This window comes from Scomber japonicus, chromosome 14 (assembly GCF_027409825.1).
Source record: "Scomber japonicus isolate fScoJap1 chromosome 14, fScoJap1.pri, whole genome shotgun sequence".
Taxonomy (NCBI): domain Eukaryota; kingdom Metazoa; phylum Chordata; class Actinopteri; order Scombriformes; family Scombridae; genus Scomber; species Scomber japonicus.
The window spans coordinates 24,411,496-24,437,036 of record NC_070591.1 but is presented as its reverse complement, the minus strand read 5'-3'; the positions used below and the strand labels follow the sequence as shown (position 1 = coordinate 24,437,036).

The following is a 25,541-nucleotide window of genomic DNA, read 5'->3' as shown; positions in this document are numbered from 1 at the left end:
CCTGCAGCTTCCTTGGCTCGTCTTCAGCGCAGTGTTTTCTGTTTCTGCGTCAGCCGGCTCACAATCTCTCTCCCCCTCTCTCTCTCTATCTAGCAGTTACTCATGCTAACAGAGAATGCAGTAATTGTTTCCTAAAACGTAGATCCCTGGAAGAGAGGATTGTTAGCAACGCAAACACAGGCTTTGAGGAGGTGAAATGGACTATTCCTTCACTTCTGTTGCTGAGAAATGAAGGAGTAGGCTTAAAAAAGGGCTGCAGGAAGTGATAGCGTGACCACATGTGAATGGCCAGAAAGCCATGTTGCAAAATTGTTTGAATTGTGCGTCCAGTCAATCACGTCACAGCGCAACAGAGCACCTCGAATGATCACCAGGATGAGGCTTTCCAGACCTAGAAACTCTTTTTTGTTTAGTCCTCTTCTCTTAAGTGGCTGCGTTCCTTCTTTTCTAAATACTCAATCCGTCACTCCTTCTATTCCGTGCTTGCATGTTCGAACAGATATCGAGGTGATGCTGATGACTGACAGTCTCTGAAAGGCTCGTTTGGGGAGAGGCAGAAAAAAAGAGGATGAAAGAGTGGAGCGAAGAAAGAAAGGAATCATGCGCGAACTTCGGCGAACAGCCTTGGCCGCCCGTCGTAAGGTGTGAGAAATGAGAGGGAGATAGGAGGGAGACGGGAGAGGGGGGAGAAATTAGGTGCAGATAAGTAAAGGGATGGTATTTAACGTCTCTGAGACGTGGACTGAGGCGAGCTGATGGAAGTGATAGGAGCGGTCCGACTGCCAGGATGGAGGGGCCCAGCACTGAGAGGATGTTGGAAGCTGGGAATGAAGACAGAGGACTTGGCAACTACGGGAGGAGACAAAAACGGGGGGGGGGGGGGGGGGGGCTTAAGTATAGAGAGTGGCTGAGATAAAGACGAGAGGAAAAACAGCTAAGTAAAACGGGGTGAAACTTTGAGATAAAATGTGAACTGTACATTTACAAGTGGACTCCATTGTTTCATTGCATGTTTGTTAATGAGTGTGCCGAGGTCAGCGTTTTATAGGGAGGCAATCTTCTACAGTGCAGGTTTCCCAACGAGCTTAACTTTAACAAGACAGAGAGAGGAAAATGACTCAACCTCATTTGAATAACAGTTTGCCCCAGTGTAAACAACCACACAATCCCAATCATCAGGAGCGCATAAACACGTATCTCCGCAGGGCTTGACATGCCGTTACACAATGCATTGCAGATCTATTATCACTACGAGCCCCTCTGTGACACAGCATCGCTCATTCTTTTCAGGCCACACAGACTTTTATGCACATACAGATAGCAAGGGGCCCTGCTGTCAAGATTGAACTTTATTACCAACTCAGAGACTCAAACACGTAACTGTCACCTTGTTCCCCATCCTTTTGTTCTGTGCGCCCCCATCTTTTTTATTTCTGCCTTGTTTTCTCACACACCTCGAGATAGGAGCAATGCCCCGAGCCCATACATATGATTTATATGAAAAGCAATTAATCAGACGCATAAATCGAGTGCTTCGGTGCAGCCAAGGAATCCTCATGAAAACCTACACCGCTTTCTGCTTCTTTTCTTCCTCCCTCCCTGCCTGCCTGCCTCCCTGCCTGACTAGACTGCAGACACATGAGTTTGGTTAATGTGGAGAAAGGGGAGACAACTTTCACAGAGCAAGAGAGACCGCTACCTAAAAGTCTCCCAGAGTTGCCTAAAATGGTGCAGCACAGGTTAAAAATACCGATTTGTATTATTCGCATTATGACTCAACCAGTTAAATAGTTCAGTGAAACTTTAACTTTCAGCTTCTGTAAAAACATGGATCACATTCTCTGGAGTATAGGAGGGGATGTGGTTTATGCTTTAGCAGCAATGGTGGCTTAGTGTGGAACAAACTCTGCAGTTAGTATGAGTAGTTATAGCCACCATGGCTAAAAAGACATATTCATAGATTAATGAGGCAGATTAATTGATATGTGATCTACATTCATTTACAACTGTTTAAATCATTTAACATTTTAGCATTCATGGTTTAAGGGATTTGCTGCTTCTCTTTGTTTTATACTATAAAACTGAATTGAAAATCTTTTGGTTTTGAACAATTGGTCAGATAAAAGCAAACTAAACATTTTTCACCATACTCTGACCTTCTGTACACTAAGGAACGAATCAATTCATTAAGAAAATAATCTGCAAATGAATCCATAATTTAAATAACGCTAGGCAGAGCCCTAAAAGAAGAATTATTATCACTTTAAAGCAATCTATTTTGTGCTTTCTCCAGCTTTTTTATTTTATTTCATTTTATTTTTTATAGTTCTATGACATCATCTTTTATTTCTCCCATCAATATCAAATACACCAATTCCCTCATATCTAAAGATCCGGTGACCTTTTGCTAGATGTTCCTGTTCCTGATGAGCACCTCTTTAAAAGATCTGGCAGCACGAGGAGACTTTTCGACGCTGGCAGCAGTCGTTGCTCCGCAAAAGCTCATCACGCCGTTGTGGTTCAAAGTGATCCACTTTCAGACCAGAAGACAGGAGGTGTACTCAGAGTCCATGTGTATGAGTGAGAGGGTTTCCTTGCCTCCATCTGCATTACTCTACACCCACATCTGCTGCTGATTTCCTGCTCATATCTTCTGTTGAGTTTTCACCCAACCCTACCCCTAGCTGAGGTGTCCCTTTATACGTGTGTGTGTGTGTGTGTGTGTGTGTGTGTGTGTGTGTGCATGTGTTAGTGTGTGTCCATAAGTCAGGCACTGTGCAGAATGTCCAAACACAGTCTCAATGAGTCTATTCTTGTTAACACTAAAAAACTTAATGTGCTTTTGTACCGAGAAGAACATTAAGTTGTACAGTAATCTGTGAGTCAACTGAGCACCTACTTTAGTGTGAGACAGAGCGGCTCCACAAGGGTGATGTAAGGGTGGTCGCAGAGAAGATGAGGTCACTAATGTGAGACCTTGCTCTGTTTGTCTCTGGCAAAAGATATGTTATCCAAAAATAACATGCAGAGCTAAAAAGGACCTTGTTTTATACTACGGGAGGTTGAGCGTGAACACAATAGTGAATGGGGATTACACATTGGTCAAGCACTCTTATAAAAAGACATGGATATTTGACCCAAACAGACAAATACACGGTCATCATGTCATGTGTTGTGGTCTCCAAGCCTGAACTCGAAGGGGATGCACAAAGAGGCCTAGTGTGACCCAGAGCAGAGCGAGACCTAACCTAGGCTGCCCGGTCCAGCACTCTGACCCAGGGTCACACTCAGCCGATCTCAGTCAAAAAACCAATAAACACTGGCCCTGATCCCTACATCCATGCTCGCTCTCTCTCTCTCTCTCTCTCCCTCTCTCTCTCAAACACACGGCTCTCACAATACATCGCACTGAGACACATTCTGCCCAGACAAGGCGACACGGCTGTGGGGCCTCAGGCTGCTGACGGACACACGTAAACAGCGCGGCTCACACAAACACACATGCTGTTAGACAAACAGCTCTGAGAACCAAGGCCGGACAGAAGGACAGCTCCAATGAAAGACACGTCCAAACAAGGCACGTCTCGGAGCGGCAGGCGGACCGCATGAAAACACACTTTCACTGCCAGTCTGGGAAAATATGTGCATATGCATTTGTATGTGTGTGTGTATGTGTGTGTGTGTGTGTGTGTGTGATGATGATGATGATGAGGTCTGTGTGTGCAAGTGCCCCTGAACATGTCTGGGGTCTGCATTTTGGGGGAAGATTTACACTAACTGCTGCTGTTTAAACACTCGGGCCCCGCCAAGGCCTTTTCACCCTGCTCAACATATTACCACAGGATGACCTTCAAATAAAGCATACAGGCTAGCGAGTCCCCCCCCCCCACCCCTTGGGCCCCTAGACAACCCCCCCCCTCCACCCTCCTCATATACACACACACAAAACTCTGCCCACCCACCCCACTCTGTCCCATCACTCCCTCGCCTGGCTATGCGTCACGGCTCCATGGATGACAGGTTAATGAGGAGAAAATATTTTTACAGGATCGCATTTCTACGGAGCCCCGAGAACCAATGGCAGCGCTTTTATGGGCATCAGCTCGCAGACTGGGCACTTTTATCTCTTTATCTCCTCTGGTCTTTATGGGCAGGCAAGCTGTTACGCCTGTCTGACACAGACCACAGCTTACTGACTTGCAGTCAGAACCGCAGCCCCTAATCTTGGTCTTAAAACCCCCACCTCAAGCATCCAACTAGAAGACCAAACCCGAGCCCTCCACCCAATCTCTGCGTAAATGTCTTTCTGCATTTATGAGCAGCTCATTCTGCTCGCTTAGTGCTTATCAAAGATCTGAATGCGTTCCCTTGCCAAAAAAGAAACCAGGCGTTTCAGACTAAGTGGCGCAGCTGCAGCAGGTTTGAAAATAAATAGTGAAGTTAATGGCAAGGCAAACACCTCAGGCTGGCAGCTAGAGGGCTCTGGATCTGCTCAGTGTGACACCATCTCCAAACTCTCATTTTCAGCCTTGTGACCTTCACACCTACCTCCCCCTCCCCCCTGGCTCCTACCCATCTCACCCCGCCACCAACGACCCCCAAAACTCCACCCTTCCACCCGCAGTAAGACTGAATCGTCTGACCCGACCCCTTGAACTCTGCTCCTTGAGCCCCTCACCCTGTCAGCACTCCTCCGAGGGGGGTGCAAAGCATCGGCTGCCCCCAGACTGTGCTGCAGCCTGTTAATGATTTGTTAAAAACACAACCGTGGCAGGGCACACTGTGAAAAAAAAAAAAAAAGAAGATGATGAGGCATAAAAGAGAAGAGAAATTATCAAAAACTTTAAACAAATGTTTCTGCTGAGAGGTGCACTGTTGGTGGTCTCCTGTCGAGCTAAATCAAACAACGCTGTTTCTGTCAAGAAAGGCTCCAAATTTAAGACGGGGGGGGGGGGGGGGGGGGGCGGGCGGGCGGAGGGGAGAGAGAGGGTTGGAAGGAAAAGGAGAGGGGCATGCTTTGGCTTATAAATTTCGCAGAGAGGGTGAAAATGGGCCTGCTTGGGTTTGATCTCATTTTGATGGGCACAGGTTTCCTAACATGAGGATTGTGGGAAAGCGATGCTACTGGCACAGCAGAAAAGCACCTTCTGACCAAAAAAAAAACCTTGTGAATAGCATTTAATCAATGGAAAAGATGAAGCTAAAGTAATGATGGTAAACACATGAGAAAGGCCATCAGTTTTTGACATGGAACACTGCACTCACCACAGTAACATTATACCACCTCTTTTCTGAGCCACTGTGACTTGGTGCATCTAAGCGTGCAGATATGACAATTGGAGTAACAGGATCCACCCAATGCAAAATACATACCATTCCTGCCTGCTGGCCCTGTAATAACAGCCTAAATGAACAAAATGTGTCGCCATATTTTTTTTTTTTTTTTTTTTTTTTAATCTCCAAATGAAATCAGGCTGAATTTCGTCAGTCGGCTCGTTTTTTCTCTCTATCAATCTTTCATCCTAAACCAGCATGGGGGCCGCTTTCTTGAACAGTTGCTGAAAGAAGAACGGAAACAAAAAAAAGAAAAAAAAAAGAGAGAAAGAAAGAGAAAGAGGGGGTGGTTGTACTGTGTCTGGACCTGTAGGGAACTGTGAAGCGTAAACCCACAGTTCTACACAAACACTGCACTGCACTGTAAACTTTTTTTCTTTCCAATACAAATCTATCACATGGTTATGAAGTTTATGCCCATAGCACAACAATAACAAACAATAATACATGAGAAAGAAACACCCTCATGAAGGAATCAAACGAATTTTTTTTTTAAAAAACAAAAAAAAAACAAGAGCAGCGTACTGTAGCATAAAACATAGGGATGGGGGCCTCTAGATACCTCAAACTCACTCACTGTCACTCTTAATCTGCCCAGATGTACAACAAGTGACACGCAGAATGTGAGGTCACACACGTACACATAACATACTGTCTGAATGGGCCCCTTGAGTGAAAATAACATGCATGCAGAGTCCTGATAGCTGTGGCTCTGAGCCTTTAAGCATGTCATAACCTGCAACTGCGTACCTGTGGATGCGACGGACTGTTTGAGAGGTGAGATTCATTACAATAATACACACTGCTAGTTATTGATGGCACTGCAGTCATACAGAAAGGTGTTTTGTCTTTTTGGATCAGCTGTTTCAGAATTGATTTGAACTTCAAATGAAAGGAGGGAAAAAGGAAAGAGAGACTTTTAGTAGCCATCAGCTGATCGACTTTAAATATAATAGCTGTCTGCGCGGGAGAGCGGATGCGTGTGTGTGTGTGTGTGTGTGTGTCCTGACAAAACAATGTCTGATGTACATGTTTGAGCTTGGAAGCACTTTGTCATGTCTAATTGATGTCATGAGAGCTGAGATCATGCAGCAGGTGACACAGAAGCCTGCAGGCACACACACACACACACTGATTAGGGCAAACATTAGCAAAGCAGCGACTGACAACTGAAAACTACATCAAATTCTTTCATCGGTAGCGTCCTCACACACTCTTCTGCACAGCGGCTGACACCTGGATGGATTCATTTCGGGTGCGCTCAATTCAAAAGCTTTGGCCATGTGTAAAACTGCTTGCTGTTGCTAAAGAACTGACCGGCTCTCTGACAGTGTTTGTTGTTTGTAGGGGCGAGGAGGAGCTGGCTTGAAAGGGAAACGGAGGTGCAGCTGCCGCGAAAGGGCTCTTTAAAAGTCAGTGAAGTACCGCTAGGAAACGAATACTCCTTTTCATCTTGCCTCCCCCCTTTTCTCATTTGGCACACATTTTGTCACTCCTTTTTTTTTCTCTCCATCTGTCCTCTTCCTCCTCCTTTCACTCATTTCGCTCACTCCTTCTTTCTTCTTTCTCTGTGGAAAATTTAATGGTTTCCTGGGCTCAGAGCGAGACATTCTTTCACTGTGAACAATAATAACAAGAATAAGAGCCACTTCATGTAACCCTCTCACTCCCTCACCAACTGGGTACAACTGGGCATTCAATACGTGTAAACCTAAGTGTGTGTGTGTGTGTGTGTGTGTGTACGTGCATGTCTAAGTACAGTGTGTGCGTGGATGCCGTGTTTGAAAAGTGCTGGATCTGTTAAGACTAGGTAGATTGGTAAAGCCAAGTGGGTCGTTTGTTATCATCAAAGTCTGCTTATTCTATGCTTTAAAATAACTTACACAGGCCAGTGCATACGTATACACACTTTTACAACTTTCTGCAAAGAAATGGAAAATTACTACAACGTGGCATGGATCTTTTTTTGCTCTTGTTCTGTCCAAAATAATAAGTGGAAATTTGTAAAATGAAAACTTATGACACTCTGAGCACAATTCTATGAGCTGCTGAAGCTGGATGGTGAAGTTTTTAGAGGAGAAGAGAAGCTAAATATGGTGAAAATAAAGTGTGAGTTGAAGTGCAGTTTGAAATACTCAAACTTTAAGGTTTTCACAGATGTATAAAATAGGGTTGCATCCAGATTAAGGCTTATTACAAAATGCCTTTGCTGGAGACAGAACTTTATTGAGCATGCACTGACAGGCTTTTTTTTGTTAAGGAGGCCCCAAGAAATGTGCATGTACTCCTGTCACCAGACGTCCGCTGAAAGGCTGCAGTACGCCCTCGCAAACACTAGATGTACCCTTTTCAGTGTTTGTTCACATCTGACCACAAACCATCCAAACAATCTACAAATATGCTGTATGACATTTCAGACTAATATCAACAAGCCAGAGAATTTAGCTCTCTAAGCCATTAAGTTTCAGATACTCTTCCTCCAGTCACGAGAGAGGTTCATACAGAAGCCTTTTTAGCTGCACATTAGAGGCAATGTGAAAAAAGAAAGAGTGGCAGAAGGGCCAAGACCTTTGCTCTCATTTAGCTTCCAACAGCTTCACCTTCTGCTCTCCACAGCTCAACATCAGAAGGCCGGGGAGGGCCAAAGGACTGGGGACAGAAGCCAGGGGCAGGATGTCACGTCGAACCCTGAACCCACCAGCCAAACCAGCAAGGCTCCGCGGGACGCTCCGTCCCAGCTTTGACAACAAAGGAGAGGGCCTGACACTGGCCAGGCAGCCCTCTGTTCCTGGCTGGACTCCAAGTCTTCTAAGACCCTTTAAGACTGCTCTACAGGACCGCGTCCAGGCTTTGGCATTGCTGAGAAGTTTTTCAACCCATCACACATGTAGCTGTTCGCTCCGGGCATGCAGAGATGTGACCCAGCAGAAAGGACTGTCCTCCCAGCGTAGAACTCAAGAACAAGTCTGAAAACACAGATGAGAGTCGCTCCACTCTCATACAGCCAAATCCCACGCACACATGCAGCAGGAGCGGATGAGGGGAGAGAACAGACAAAAGCAAACCTCAGGTAGAGGCTTAAAGAAAGTGTTACCTTACCACTACTTTAACAACTCTGCAGCGTGTCTATGAAGACTCCATAGTGTCACCATAAAAAGCCCTCCACAATACTGCTGGTGTCAGTTTCATAAACAATGCAGCTCTATTGCTCCCGGGGGAATGAGAGGACTCTATGAACAATCACAAGAAATTCCGCAGAGAGGAAACTGGTTTTAGATTGTGTTTAGTATTCCTGTCAGCATGTTATGTTGAGTAAGGCCTTCTAAGCTTCCACTGAAATTCAGGCCACATCCACGTTATAGATACATTAAAATCCCAGCTTGTGAGTTTACATTTTTCCATCCGCACAAACTGAAACTTTGCTGTCCATTTTGAAGTGAATAAATGTTTTCCCCCCTCGGTTTTTAGCTCAATGGATGTTAAATTCTGATCTGACTCAAGGTCATAAATGCTACCTGCTAACCACAGCAGAAATCCCTCAGCTGCTGTATCTTTTAGTCAAGCAGAAAACATATCAGCTAATGTAATCAGACTGAGTCGGATGTGAAAGGGATTTGGCTTATTAATGTAAAAGGTATAAAGTATATCAGCTGTGTTGGTGGAGGATTTACAAGCAGACAACCGTACACCCCTTTAAAAAAAAAAAAAATCTCACTAGAATTTAAGACTGGTATTTTCATATTTATCCACATTTCCAAACATTTCCCAAGAAGACTTTTGGATCTCAAAAACACCACCTCAGTGTGCATGAAAGCCCAATTGGAGAGGAACACTGTTTTTAAATGTATCCACATTTGAGTGGAAATGTTCTCAGAAAGTGATGGGTACAGAGAGTTCCCTAAAGAAGAAGTGGCAAAGGGAAAAGGAGGGGGTAGGTGAGCAAAATAGAGAGAAGGAGTGGTGTTCAAGGGTTTTGAGTGGTGTCCAGCAGGGTTCAAGTGCTGGTGTTTTGGTCCTTAAAGAGGCGAGCAGCAGGACTAAGAACCAGAAACCAGAAAACCATCGACACAATAACATCAGAGTTTAGGGGCTCCCCGTCTTAACGAATTGAACAATTCCACAGTATGTCTGTGCATTAATGAACTACTTGAGCTCATATGCAAATCAGACAATGCAGCGAGACACTGTGCATGTGCTGAGAGTGTGTTTGAGCGCGGGTGTGTTCCTGTGGGAGTGCGAGATCCCTAAGGTGGGAACTGGGCAACCTTCTCACCCTTGTTCTGTGTTCCTCCCCAAGGGTAAAATAGGGAGAAGTGGGGACGTTGTGAACAAGACGCTGCAATGGCAAACACACAAGAGCAGATATGGGGGGTTGGGGGGAGTAAATACCAATGCAGGGGGGGTTAGGTGCTGTGGTTACAGCGTTCTCAGACAAACATCACGATCAAGATTCAACACACAGATACACATAAACAGAGCAAACACACTCACATGCATTCCATACACAGAGAACGGGGACAGCACTATGCAAACCCCAAAACAAGATGTAAATGGATAAAAAGATATGGCACTTTGCCATAATCCCCAACAAGACATCAGTCTCCCATGGACAGAAAACAAGCTCTGGGAACATCTGAATGAAATGACAGAGAAATAGAGGAATTAGTAGATGAATGAGAGAAAGAGGGGATGAATGGTACATCTTGGCCAAACTAATGGGCTTGGAAAGGCTCCTTTCTTTTACCATCCTCCTCGAGCTATAGATCTTTGAGTGGTGTTTGGTGTGAATGTGAGCAGATTTGTGAGTGATGGCTATAGCATTCTTATACGTTAAGCATTATACTAAAAATGTCCATTGTACAGCATATCAGCTACGGTGTAAAAATATGCATATTCAGTACATGTGCCACACATTTTATCTTGTTGCTGATTTACTGTTGCCGTCTCCAGTTTGACCTCTCCCTCAACCTTTAATGTCTTCAGCAGCCTCGTCCTCTCTCTCCACTCTACCATATTTTCTTTCTCGCTCTCCCTTTACAGTCAGTGTCTGGTTCACAAACGTATATCTAAGTATAGCAACGGTTGATTCATTTGCTCACTACTGCACCATTTTACCAAGTATTTCTTCCTAAAAAGAAGTATTGTTGGAAGATTTAGAAAAACTCCAAAAAGTTCTCCTGGAAAAATTATAACAGGTGGCAGGATTGTTATGAAAATGGTGTGAAAAAGTAGACCCCTGTTGAGGCCGTTGCACCTATCATAACAAAAGCAGAAGAGGAAAAAGTGTGTGTGGGGGGGGGGCTAGGGATCCATTCAGGGAAGAGTGCAACAGCGGGAAGGCGAGAGAGATGATATGTGAAGAGAGAAAGAGAGAGAGAGAGAGAGAGAGACCAATACATCACATGAAACCGACTGACATACCACCACATTATGCTGATGTGTCCATATATAGTTAAAATAGTTTAACTGTCTGTCCTCCACACATGATAATGGTACAGTAAAGGCAGATATCTTGACAGCCTCTCATGTACAGAGAGATGTTGTGGAAGTGAAGCTCAGTATGAAACATTAATACAAGAGATCAAGTGGACACATTTGTTTCGTGCAAACCGGGCTTGCAAAATGAAGTGTTAGTCATGTATCATTTGGACATTTTCAGGGTCACAGAAAAAAACCTGCAATTTTAGTGACATATTATAAACAAAGCATGACTATAAAAGCATTATCCAGTTAAATTCTGCACATCCATGAAAAATGATTATTGTTAACAGTGTCCAGAAATGACAGCTGAGGTTCTGTAAGACCCAGAAGTGTATTACAACAGAGCAAGAGTCTGCATGATGTATGAGATATTGCATTTACACTTTCAAGAGTGTTTTTGACTCGCACAAGGATTCTCTAGTGTTGCAACAGTCCACTTGAAACATTAAAAATGTGTGTTGAAATAATATGATACCATGTAAAAAAAAAAATACTACAGATGATGTGGAAATTTCAACTGACAAAACATATTTTAATCAAATTATCAACATTTAAGTTTCAATGGTGAATGCTGACTTTCATTTTTTTAAGCATCAGAATTTTGGTTGTCAGGTCAACACTGAAGTCCTTTGAGTTATTAAATGAGATTCTTTGCTGTGAAAAAGTTTATATAAAGATGAAGAACTTGAGAAATATGTCAATGTGAGACTATGCATACCTTATACCGCATCTTGGGGCAGGAGTGAATGTAAAAGCCCAGGTAGTAGTAGCACAGTTTGGGGGACTGTTTCTGCAGCTGCCTGGTGAAAGAGATCTCCCTGCAACAGAAAACATGTGAAAACACTTTTTAGACAGGTACAATTCTTCATGCATTTAAAAAAAAGCATGCATGGATTTTTTTCCCTTATACTTTAATGACAGCTCACTTCAGCATTTCTCTTTTACAGTCAGTCACAGTTGGAAATGTGCAGAGTCTTAAATTTCAGATGATGCATAATTGTTCTGCAATTTACCATTTTGGTGAGTTTCATAGTTTACTGTGGTTTTTACTTTTAACAAATACATTTGAAAAAATAATAATACGCCAAATAATGACACACTAGCAGATCAGCAGTTTGTTGTGGGTTTCATTAATGAAAACAACAAGGGAAATAAAATAATGAGCATTTTAAAATATAACCATTTCAAATAAATTATTATGCAAGTATACACCAAATAACTTAAAATGTGTTTTTCTTTTAGGTCAGCATTAAGAAATAAAATTGGTTTCTCGCAGCTCTGACTTGAGCGGTGCCCAAGCAGAGGAAGTAAACACCCACACTCCAAAAGACAGCTTTTCCTGGTCTCATTTCATTACACAAAAACAACTGCCTTCTCTCTATATAGGCATTGAGCCCTCAGGGCAGAAAAGAAGGTGGTGAAAAAGTAGGGAGAGAGCGTGTAAAATAAAGATTTAGAACTTGGAAGATTTATACAGCTTCTTCAAATACAGTAAATGTCTTGCCTTCTTTATTTTTCCCCCAATAGTTTCTTCCTTAATTGCACCCTTTTACTAAAAGCCTATTTTCCCCTTTTCCCTTTGCCGTTTCCTTCACTATTCCATAACTAAATTCCAGCTCCTCTTTCTTCTCCCTTTTTGTTTCACTCTTCCTTCCACCCCTCTGTGTTTCACCCCCTTAAATGAAGGGGGAGATTTCCCTTTCTTACAATACTTAAGAGAGAGAGAAAGAGGCCTTAAAATAAAATAGATGCACTGAAAAATAAGACATGGGACAAAGCAGGCCAAGTCAGGGAGGGGAGAAACAGGGAGAGGGAGAGGGAGGGAGAGAGAGAGAGAGAGAGAGAGAGAGAGAGAGAGAGAGAGAGAGAGAGAGAGAGAGAGAGAGAGAGAGAGAGAGAGAGAGAGAGAGAGAGAGAGAGAGAGAGAGAGAGCAGGAGGAGAATATAAAAGAGGAGGGTCAAGAAAGAGAAAGGGAGGGAGAATTAAGGCAGCTAGAGCGAGGTGCTAGAAGGTCACCCGCTTGCTGCCAGGTTCCTGGGTTCCCATCCCCTCTCTACAAAAGGACTGCAGGCCTGAATTGGGGGAGGGGGGTCAAGAGAGGCGAGGGGCCCATTCACAAAAAGCCCTGTGCCCCCCCCCCACCCCTCCTTCACTTGAGCCCTTCACACCCCCACCTCCAGCCCTATGGCAGCAGCTTGAGTCCACCATTATCCCCTCTTCAGCCATCTGACACTCCAGCACAAGCCAATTATCAAGCCCTCTGCTCCTGCACAGCTTCCCTCATACTGATGTGCATACACACACACACACACACACCCAGACACAAAGGGCCCATAATAGTGCATACCTCGAGGTGCTTACTTCAGCCTCGCATGCATGCGGAAACATTTCATTACGAAACACTACAGGGCCAGTGTTGATTAGCCTGATATAACATACAGATTGTATTCAAAGTTTTTAACAGGAATATTTGGATTTATTGAGCCTTGAGTACGGAGCATGTATTCTAGTGTTCTACAGGTGTACTAACCCTCTAAAGCATTGTTTGATTACTGTAATTGAATTTTCACCAAACATTACTTCCCATAGATATAAAAAACTAAATTATGGGACTATACACTTTACTAGAAAGATGTAATACAGGTACATGTAATCTATAAGCAGATCTGTTCATAAATCTAACAAGCCAAAATAGTTTCACACACCTACTGTAACCTATATGTGCAGGAAAAATATTGTGTATATTAAAAATCTACTGGATTAGACACAGTATCCACAAATACTGAGTATTAAAGGATTTATAAGAAAGTGAAACAGGTTGGACACCAGCTGTGTTTCCTACACACGGAGCCTCAGGCACCTTATTATGTGCCTCTTTCCTCCTCCTCCTCTTCCTCCTCCTGTCCTCGGGGCCCAGAGCAGAAGGACTAAACCTCCTGCAAGACATTTCTCAACATCCCCCTCTCCTGTTTCCACTGCTGTATCACACATACACACACACACACACACACACACACACACGTAGATGCCTAGAAGATCGAAACACACACGACACGTACAAACACAAAACAAATCGATGCTGCTGTGCTTTTGTAATGCATAACATACATATTTAACACATAATCAAAACTCTATGCCTGTTTTTCCAGATGAGGATAGGGCAACGTGCCATAGAGGTACTTGTGTAAAAAAGGAAAAGAAAAAACTTTTCTCTGTCTTTTCCATAACCTCTCCATGTCTTTCTCTTACTAGGACAGTGCTGCTTGATGCGTAACAGCGCACTTGTGTATGGTTGAACAGCCCATGCTTCATTTTTACTTGCTGTGAAGAAGAAAAACCATCTAATGAGATCAATGTTTGCACAAGTTTTTAAAGTGTGTGTGGTGTGTGTGTGTGTGTGTGTGTGTGTGTGTGTGTGTGTGGACAAGCAATCTGTACAGTAAGTTTTGGCCAGGCCAAGCAGACTAGGGAGTGTCCAGACCTGATCAAAGGCCTGGGCTCTGGTGTCTGTAAACAAGCAGGAGGATTTCAGCCCTGCTGGCTCTCTTCTTCAAGGCCTCCTCCACACACCGAGCACTCAGTGTTACTCTTGGAGTCAGACTCTTGCAATAATAAGTGATGGGGAGCTGTGCGTTTACGATGACCAGGGCGTTCCCCTCTATATGAGCAGAGGCCTGTCTGTCCTGGCTGCTGGGCTGACGTTGTGCACGATTATGCACACACACACATGAAATCTCACTCACAACTCATATGCTAACACCTGTACACACCGACTACAAAGCCGAGATCGCCCACTCGCTCACATCTGTGCAGAAATATTTTAAAAAGCCTTTCTCACATTATTGGGTTACATTTTACAGGAAAGGCCAGATATGTGTCTGTGTGCGCCTGCAGTATGTGTGTGTTTGCGTGCGTGTTCTCTTATTTCATCTTGGCAGAGAGAACTGTCGTCAGCTGAACCACAAACGGACCGCTGCCTCGACCAATCAAGTGCGAATAGAGAGGTATTTTCCTGACCTACAGTATACGGCACTTATAGTATACAGTTCTAAGGAAAGATATAAAAAAACATTTTTTTTGGGAGGAACCAAAAAGATCAAAAGTCAGGGAGAGAGAAGGTTAACAGGAGGGCAGATGTGAGGGAATGAAAAGGGAGGAAGAATTAAAAAAGAACAAAGAAAAGTATGATCAACAATGAGGCGCATAGGGAAAAGAGGGAGATTGTTGCTTTCTTAACTAAATCACAACCCTCTTCATTTCAAGATATTGTATGCTGCTTACTGACTGATTTGCAGCAAAATAAAAGAGGGGAAGGACAGACATACATATATTTAAGACAAGGCTTTTGAAAACAACAGAAAAAGGGTTGAGGAGGCTGGTTTAAGTCCTAATCAACCAACCTGAGAGCAGAGTAGGAGCCCAGAGACAGTGAGGCAAATTCTGGGTGGTAGTACAGGTAGACAGAAGACACACAGGTAGGCAGGATATCGATCACCCCCACTGCCACGATGCGCCCGTCCAGCCAGTACTGCTGGTGGAAGGAGCCGTAGCCCATCTCAGGCCCATCAGGAGAGGACTCTGCCTGAAGAGAGGCAAACACAGTGAAACAGTAAGAGAACACGGCCACTGGTCAGAACAATAGTAGTACTCTTGTGTGCCGTAGAGTGCATGTACAATATATAAATCACAGTGGAATGAGAATGTGGTATTTAATAGGACTGTTTTACTTTCTTGCACGGATCTACTTTCTCTGTGTTACACACACACACACACACACACACACACACACACACACACACCTGTACGATGGTGTATTATAACCCAAGCTTTTCCCTGCCAGGCCTCACGCATTATGTGTGGGGGTGTACAGTAGCCTCACATTCAGCCTGCTAATGGCTCCCAAATGTGGAGCGAGAGCAGGAGCGGGGTGGAATTGGGGATGGGGTTGTTGGAGGGGGGGAGGGGGGGGATTGGCCACAGAAACACTCCAGGAGAGGACTTTTTAATAAAAAGACCCTGCATGAGCAGAATCCATTTCACCAGGCGGTGGTGGAGTGTTGCCAAGCTTTCTCCTGTGTCTGTGTCTGCTCTCTCCATGTGGCATGAAAGAATGTGGGTGTAGGTGTATGCACCCGCGTGCTTGTGTCTACCCCGTTAATAAAACAGTCAAGTGTTTGACACACGTTGCGTTTCTCATAGGGATCTGCATGCTGCGTTTTTCAATCAAGTCAGTTGACTGCTTTTATCACAGAGGCTTAAGACGAGAGGTAGAGGGGCTGGGGGTTAAAAGTCATATTAAGCCATGGTATTGCTTTATGTTTGTGTGAGAGAGTGTGTGTGTGTGTCTTTCTTCAGTGTGCGAGTAACAGGATCCTTCTTCTTTACCAGCATTCATCTGGACCCAGTTAGGTGGCGCAGACGCTGGTAGTTATCACAACACTGAGAGAGCTCGTTCACTAATCCAGTGTGCCACTGGGCCCACACTCTGACCAAAATTAAACCTGAACAAATACAAGCAAAGCACACACACACACACACACACACTCCCTGCAGCTCCATGACCCCAGAAGGCTAAACATCACCAAAGGGGTGACTGTGTGCCACAATCCTCTTTAGCACCCTCTAAGGGTTTTGTTACATTAAGAGGAGTTGGTGTTAAAAACAAAAGACATACACTTGAAGCTCAGCCTTTGGGACACCCAGGTCTGATTACCTGTCTGAGGCAACGTATATGAGAATACATTAATTTTTTCTTGCGTGTGTATGAGTAGTTGGATGGGAGAGAATGATTAAATTGTCTAAATGCAGCTCCACATCAGAGGACATATGATATGAGATTGAGATGATGTGGGTTTACTGCACATTAGCTGCGACTGACTGGTAGGCAGGCGGAAAGAATCAAGAATAAAAAATGAAGAGTTATTTGAAGGGTAGCTGGGGGTGTTGAAGGGTGACAGGCACCACATCTGGAACAAGCACGGCACTCTGTGTGGCTATTGCTGTGTGTGTGTGTGTGTGTGTGTGTGTGTGTGTGTGTGTGTGTGAGTGAGGTTGGGGGGGGGGGGGGGGGGGGGGCGGCGGCTGTCTGTGTAAGCAGGCAGCCTGTTATTTCTTGGCACAAGTTCCTTCAGAAACACTGGAGGCTTTGTCAGAGGCCCCTCTGTGTCATTTAGTAAATGTAAGTAAAAGAGCGCCAGCGTTCGCATGTGCATTAAGCGATCTGTGTGTGTGTTGGAGAGAGGGAGATTTTTTTTACCCCACCTCGACTGTACATGCTTGAAAACACAATTATATGAATGTGAATGCCAGCGCAGTAGAAGTAATGGCTGTCTGAGTGTGTATGTTTGTTTGTAAGTTCATACCATGTCCAAGGCTGATCCTGTCTCACTGACCTGTGCGTCACCTCAAGACGACAGCTTAATGGTCGTGTCCTTGCCACTGTGACAACAATCTAAACATTCTCTGGAACACTTCAAACCACCCCAGAGCTTCCCCTGCAGCCCCAAATCGCTCTCATATGGACTCTAGAGAGAGACATGTGAGCAGTACCGTTGAGGAAGTTGGGAGGTGGTGCACTGAAACCTTTTTTAAACCTGCTTAGAGATCTATCTGGGTAGACTTATCTTGAATCAAGGCAACAAATATATATGTAAAACTGCCAGACTCATAAACCTATGAATATGAGAGTTTTCTGTGATTTTTGGAAGTTTATGGAATTTATAATCTTGATTATTCTAGCAAATTCTACCCAAATGTGAGAATGATCTGGTTCAAATGATCATCTGGGATGGGAAAGAAAGGGACAGACTGTTTTGCGAGGTATTAATGCTACCAGTCTCTCTTTTGGCCTTTACTAGCAAAGAAAACATTTAATTAAAAACAATTAATACATTAGACCAAAGCTAACATGTTTAAAATGATGTAATGATACTGATGACATCTCCAAACAATCAGAAATCTGACTAATTCTCCCTGATTTTCAGAGCTTTAGTTGCTTCATCCTGTTATAACAAAACAATTGAAGGATATATCATTCAATATGGTTGAAAGGTAAGAAAGTAAATATACAGCCATATATGTGCAGGCAAAGATTACCCTCTGTAATGAAATGATGCATTTTTAAATACATATTCTTTGTGTATTACACATGGTCCCAATTTGGACAAAGAGGGAAACATTTCTATTAAGATGATGAAACTCGTTTGATCAAAGTAGTTGTTTGGCCCACTGATTTAAACACTATTTCTTTAATGAAAAAACGGACAAAGGCTTGGCTTGTGCTTGAGATGTGACAGATATTAGCTGAAGAACAGATTTTGGAAATAGCTTTCAGTTTATTCCATTTCCTCAGTGAGTTACACAATAGCTTTGGGATAAGCATCATTTCATTTACAATTTATATTGTAACATTTATGATTATGTTTTTAGCTCTATTCATGCATCTCGTAGAGCCACAACAATTTAACTGATTAGTTAAGTGAATCAATTTAATATTAACAATACCAATTTTAAGAATTGAATAATCGTTACAATACTTCTAAAGCTAAAATTGTAAAAATCAATTGGTTTCACTCTCACAAACGTGATGATTGTTTGAATGATTAAAATAATTATAAGTTGCAGCCATAGTAAATTCTGAGGTAAAACTGCATTCATATGGTGCAAATGTTTTACTCTCACTCACAAATGTGCATCCATACACACCTGCAAACATAAACAGTCCTGCAAGCAGGCTGCGGGTGTAGCCTGGCTCACATGAGCTCCCAATATTGTCACTATGTAAAAATACTAATTTCTCTCATGCTTTAAAGGACAAAGTGACGTTTAAATGTTCTGTTGTTTTACACAGGGGGTAGACTTTTCTGTTTTTGGCTTACAGCTGAGGCATGCAATGCAGGGCTTGTCAGCTGGTATATTCCCTACTGATGTGTATCTCTGTGTCTTTACATAATGAAAATGAATTCTCTTCCTCCCATGGAGGAGAGGGAGAGAGAAAGAGAGAGTGGGGGGAGTGGCCAAGGGCCCCGGTCCATAAAAAAACTTTGTGACTAATTGGCCAACACCCCTGTTAATGAGTGTTTGCCCCTTGGTTAGTCACATTAGGAGGTTGTAAAGGAAGATAAATAGAAACAGAATGAGCGTATGAACCCCATTCTGCTCATAAAACCCAGAGTTTCTACAGCACATGCCCTTTAGACCTCACTCAGGTCAAGTGCAGTAACAAACACCTGTGTGACTGCTGCTCATCATGTTTTCAGGTACAGATGCGCCACAGTGAATCAGAGAGCACAAGCGTGTCTGTTTGTGTGTATAAATGTTTTTTTTTTTTTAAAGAAATCAATGACATCTGATGTTAATTACCCGTGTTTCAGCATGAATCCTCTGCAATTTGGGTAAAATGAACACAGCAATAAACAAACAACTGGGACAACCTGCGTCCTAATTAGCAGCAGTTGAATTTGTAAGTATGCTGTTTGCATACATTTGTATAATCGCAGGCTAACATGTGAGCGGATGAACCACACAGTATGCAGGTCCATGTGGTGAGTGTCTGTGTGTGTATTTTAATAGCACTCTGATTGGAGACAGATGGAAGCCAACACGCAGAGGTAGCGCAGAAAGCCATGCATAATAACTCTGAAATGGAGAGAATTTGGAGGAGACAGGAGAAGACAGAGAGAGATCTCATAGAGAAATAAAAACAAGTTGGGCGAGAGGAGGCCAAACGAAAGGAGACCGCATCCTTAATCTGTCTGAGAGGAGGGGACAGTGAAGTCAGGAAGATATGCGAGGCAGTATGCCACAGTGAGTGTGTGCATATGTGTGTGTGTGTGTGTGTGCAGAACTGTGTAATTCAGTGTGCCTGGCCGCCAGCCTTGACGAGGTGATAAAAGCTTGTTTCCTATAAACACTAATGATGTTCATTAGTGAAAACCTGAGGGGGCCCACAGGGCAACGCACAGTGACTGTGTTTGTGTGTCTCTGTGTCAGTCAGTTTGTGTGTGCTCCTGTACCTCAATCCTATTAAAGTGGCTGTTATAAATGCTCATCCTGTGTCTAATTGCTGGTGTAATTGTCCTGACCTAACGGGTCCACTGGTGTTCCTGAAGGCTGCAGTTCACCAGGCCTGCTTGATGCTCAGTGATGCCTAGAGGTACCTTCATCTCACTCAGTGACCACAGAGAATACTACAGCTTAAAAAGTGCAATATATAAGAATCAGAAATTCCTACTCATTAATTTCGCCGATGGCCGTTAAGTGAGCTGCAGTCAGCATCCTGTTCCCGCCTGTGAATCCTCTTCCAGATGCCATTAATATCCTTCCTATTATAACGATCTAAACATGTTGTAAATGGATTACCAGCTAGGTTGTTTTAATTAATGCACGAGAAGCTGACATCAAACTTTCCATGCTGCCTAAATAATTACTTCTTTTTGCTAACTAGGCCAATAGCCATCTGTTAGTTCCCAAATTGATGCCCATAGAGCTGCCTAATCAGTCTGTAATCTGTACCACACCACACAAAGTGAGGAGCTGTGGTGTATCTCTGTCAAGGCCAGAGGAAAGGATGGGTCTGAGGGCCTTGTGTTCTACACAGTCACAATGCAATCTGGACACCACATTTCACTTTTTTCCTCCCTCAACACCCCCTTTCACTTAGACGGGGCTAAATTAAAACCCCTCCAATATGAAACAAAAACCCCCTTCCTGAATCCCTTAACCCCCCTCAATCCAGCTGGAGAGCTCTTGAAGACAGAGAGAGCAAAGGTGGCTGGGTAGGTATGAGTGTGTCTGATGAAGCACTCAAGTTGTGGAAAATTTTCAGATCATTAAAAAAAAAAAACTGTGGATTTACTTCCCAGAGATCTGGTGAGAGGGACATATTTAACATAACTTTTTGTGCTGATGTTGAGGTGGGGCGAACGACAAGTGTTGAATGTGTGAAATCACCTAGGGGGGGTTTTGGGGCATTTTTTTTTTTTTTTTTAAATGGTTCAATTTTGTGCATCCTGGGCATAACTTGTATCCCTGGCACAGGCACCAATTTATGCATGAAAAAGATAAGACAATAAATAACCATTTTACCTTCAAGCAATATATATTACAACAGCAAAGTCACAATATAAATTCAATCATATCTGTGGAACCAAATAATATTTAAATAATATTATAGACCTCACAATACTGAGTAAAGTTTAGACAGAAGAATGAAGAATGCAGACATCACCAGTCACTATCAGTCATTACGCCTGTCCTCTGTCCTTCTTCTGCTAATGTGATTCACTGCCTGCAGGCACTGCTGGTAGAGAGGAGGGGCTGGCTTGTTTTAGCCAGCAGCTAAGTTTATAAGAATTTGCCAAATTTTAAGATACGTGATAAACAGACTACGTACAGTCAGCTTTTGTTTTAGCTTGTTTGTAACAGTTTGCTATTTGGCAACCTAGCTAGCTGTGCCTGTTTAAAACATTCAGCAATGGATGAGAGACTGCGGACAGAGCAGATTGAAATATCACTTCTCTACATGTTTATGCTTGTGGTGTGTGTGTGTGTGTGTATGGTGGAGGTCAACCCTGACACAGAGATCAGAGGAGAGGCTACAGCGTGATAATAAATTACACCAACATGTTAACACATACTGATAAAAGAACTGATAATGTCGGAGCTTATCGGTTCTGCAGTCTTTAATCATTCAGCCATGGGGCCAGTTAAATACTGAGTTTCGGTGCCCATCCCCACAGACAAATAAGTGCACATTAAATAAAATTGCTATGCGTTTGATTATTTTGGAGAAGATAGACGAATAAATTCATGGCTATACAACCACGGGAAGCTGGAACAAGCGTTGATGTCTGACTATGATGGAACAAATAATTCACTTTTGATGGATTTCCATCTGTAGACGGAGCTCTTGTACACATGTACTTCACTTCTTCTTCCACGAAAGTAATTTAACCAGCACGACCTTCTCTTGCTTGGAACAAATCATTACAGGTAACACGTACGGATCAATGGAGACTTTTAAAAACAGGTTTTATTAAACTGTCAACAAGCCAAAGGAAATACATACCTCTAGTGGTGAATCACAGAGAAATCTCCGGAACTGTGGAAGGAAGCAGGGGAGAGAAACAGAGAGAAAAACAGTTACTTCTCTGGGTCACAAACCCTTTTGAAAAGGCATAAATGAAAACCATACATGTCTCCATTGCTGTCTTATATAATTTATCCCTCCCTGTTTTCTCCCTGCTCAGGTGTCACATATCAAATGTAGCCCCCCAGTTCACCAATGGGCATAAAAAGGAAGACTGTATTTACACAAATGAAAACATTTAGCCTATCAACTGAAGCCTATGGTCCAGGGAGGACATAGTGACAGCTTAAATAAGCAGCATTGCTGATGTCAAAATAACCCATCTCTTAACACACTTTAAAATGCACATCAGATATCAATTACTGGGGACTTGATGTCTGTGGAAACATTAAATCTTTCTTCCATTCTCTCTACTATTTCCTGTGCTCCTTCTTTTTTAGCGCCAAGGGTTGAGAGCGGTGTGTTTACAGACGAGCCAACCTGCCGGATAGGAGGGCAGACGCTTCCATGTTTAGGCCAAAAACCAGCTTATAATGAAAACCAGCGAGGCCACAGAGGAGCAGTGATGGACAGCTTTTGGTTTACCGGTACACATGCACACACACTACAGTTTCAAGTTCATATTTCACAGAGAAATGCTGCAGTCTGGCTGTATCATTCATTTGTCGGTATTTTCAACTTTGCTTCCACTGCCTGCACTGTCTGGCGTGGAAGAACAATATTATAAACATAGAACATAGAGGTGCCAAGGCAGGACTTAATAAAGAGGCAGGGGATATGAAATATGTAAAACAGCTCATAAAATACAAACTCAACACCTGCCATTATTAATGTGTTCCCTGCTTTACTCAAATCCTGACTACAACTATGGTTTGACCTGTATGAGCTTTTATAAAGGCAATATATTTGACAAAAATTGCTAATAGTTGATATTTTTGATAGGTTATTTTTTCCTTGAACCTTGTTCTTGTCAGGCTAGGAAAAATGTTTGGGAAAAAACCCTCTCTACTGAAACACATGTTAAGGTAATTTCAATTCAAAAGTGGATTAGAGGATAGTCAAAGATATTTAACTGCAGTTTCACACACTGACACCACTAAAGCTACTAACTGCTTCTTACTGTAACTGTCAGGTATACTGGCAAACAAACATAACAGTAAACTCAACGTTCGCATTACTTTCTGGAGAATGTAAGAACAAACCAAAGCCAATAAAAATCAATTTGCTGAGCAGCAATCTAGCCACTTATGCTTTCAGTTGTGTCATTATTGGACTAGTGTCTCATTTTCTTGCGCACGCAGCAGCTCTGCATTGCCACATACTGTCTGTCTTTCTTAATAAAAAGGAAAAAAATGCTCTAAGAAGTCCTTGGAAATTCCCACAATCACATCAACATCCTCACAGCAGTAAAGCTAGTAACAGCGATGACTGCCAGGGGTTCAAGCCCGTCCAACAGAGTGTGTGCTTCTCTATTTGTCTGCTATGGCTGACGTTTGTGTGTGTGTGTGTGACACTAATGCAGTGTGTTCTCCAACACGGGGGATGATTTGGCAGAGATGAGAAGAATGATGCACTGTCGTCTGTCACTTCTACTTTATTTGCCTGCAGCCAACACCTAAACTTGTTTTCACTGCCGCTCAGACTCACCCACTTGAGCTGGATTCGAGACAGAAAAATGACAAAATCCCCAAAATATTAGGCCCGGTCAGAAAAATAAAGTCAATCTATAAAGGGAGAAAGACAGACTTCTTGTGTACAGGGCTGAAAAACAACTGGATTTAAACATGAAACAGAACTCATGTCCTATTAGTAATGTATGTGCTATGACTACCACAGTTCTAGCTGAGAGGTGTTGTTGTGGGCTATAAAAGTTTCATGAACTCTCCTCCCCGCTGTGCTCGATACTACAACAAAATGCAACACTCTGCTTTCACCCTCAACACAACCTCACGCCAGGATGGACAGGAGCAGAAGGAAAAAGGGGATGAATTGAGTGAGCTGCTCAGATACAGCACACATACTAATCGTTGGTGCTCATCCTCTATCACATCTCTTATGTCATTTTAACTAACTACGGTACATCTATACGAGGAGGAATAAATCAAACTTCAAAACTGCATGCAAATACAGTAATACAGATTCTTTAATGTAAATTTATTTTAATCAAATTCACCTGCTGGAGTGGAGAGCATTTTGTACAACGACCGGCGCAGACACCGGAGTGAGCCCATCTGTTCAGTCCACAATGATCTTTGCCCAATGCGAAAAAATGCTTATCGAGCTCCCCACCTGCATAACCAGGCCAGTGAAGTGGTAAAGTGTAATTTTCCACTCCTAACTTTTGCAGTGACTACTACTCTGCCAGTCAACAAATTTCCAATAGCAAAGCCTCCCAATGTGCAATAACGCTGAAGGGCACAAATGAAACTTGTGTTGAAAACGGTTTACCAACAGAGCAACAGCTGCGGTTATTAGATGATGTCATTTATAGAGGCCGTGCTATGACACAGGCTTCTGTGTGGAAACGAGAATCTCCAAACAACCATGTAGTAAAACACTCTATCATTTTATATTATTACAAGTATTTAAAGTGCGTGTGAGAACTTTTATGCTTTAGAGCTTCTTAATGTATGCAGATGCCTGCTTTGATGCGTGAGTCATGATAAGCTGCGATAGCTCTAAGCACCTCCCTTCCTTCGTTACTCCTCCTCAACTTTTACCAGAGACACACAAGGGGGCTGCTGGGTAATAGGATTCATAAAGCAGAGCAGTGGCGCAATGGCAGTTTTCCACCGCTGTGTCAACCCTGGCTTGGCTGGGTGAGGCTGCTCTCCTACGGCCTGGCAGGGTTGACCCCTCTCTGGCCACTGACGAACAACAGACCCAACGACACTGCCAGGTTGACAAACACACAAACAATCAGACAAACTCATTCTTATACACACACAGACATTTTAATGCGCAAGCACAGTTAATCAGGCATGAAGACAACAGGGACGGGGGGGGGGGGGGGCATGTGAATACAATCTTAGCTTCCTCTCTCTCTCTATCTCCAATGCAACAACACATATGTGTGTAAACGGAGCCACGGCCAGCGCACCTTCTGGAACGTTCTCGTCGACAACACATGGAGTCCATCACTTCCTCTCCAACTCTCCCTTTCCAATAGTAAACACTCATCTGTGTACGATTAGGAGGGCAAGCAGCCGTCTCAAACACACACACACACACACACACACACATACAGTACATATAAACACACACATCTGCTTAACTCTAATTGCTACTTAGACCACTCGTCATTGTGCTCTTTACTTGCTTAAATTGCTGTACTTATTTAAGCGACAAGGTGTCTGTGTTTACTCTCCGACGATAAAAAAACAATAAAAACACAATTCAATTATCATTTCTTTCTCTCTTCACTATACTTTAGCTGACAAGATCATTGCTTATTTCAAAATGTATAGCAGAGGAGCTCCAGAAATGTAAAGATGTGTGGTGAAAAATAAACATAACACTTTGAGCTCCTACATAAGAGGGAGTGGATCTATGACAGTACAAGTGCTGCTTATAGAAGGATTTATTGAATATCTCTTGTTGTGCATGACCGTGCTGCAAATAGCTTTGAAGCAACAG

At 43.1% G+C, this 25,541-nt stretch overlaps 1 protein-coding gene across 3 annotated transcripts in view; it reads right to left on the bottom strand.

Moving 5' to 3' along the window:
- LOC128373154 (arginyl-tRNA--protein transferase 1) overlaps positions 1-25,541 on the bottom strand; it is a 52,609-nt gene that overhangs the window by 11,226 nt on the left and 15,842 nt on the right. For all 3 annotated transcript variants that reach the window (XM_053333425.1, XM_053333426.1, XM_053333427.1), the window contains 3 exons: positions 21,885-21,917; positions 15,217-15,398; positions 11,534-11,633 (listed from right to left, as the gene is read on the bottom strand). In XM_053333425.1, coding sequence (XP_053189400.1) covers positions 11,534-11,633; positions 15,217-15,398; positions 21,885-21,917 — 315 coding nt within the window. The remainder of the gene's footprint in view (positions 1-11,533; positions 11,634-15,216; positions 15,399-21,884; positions 21,918-25,541) is intronic.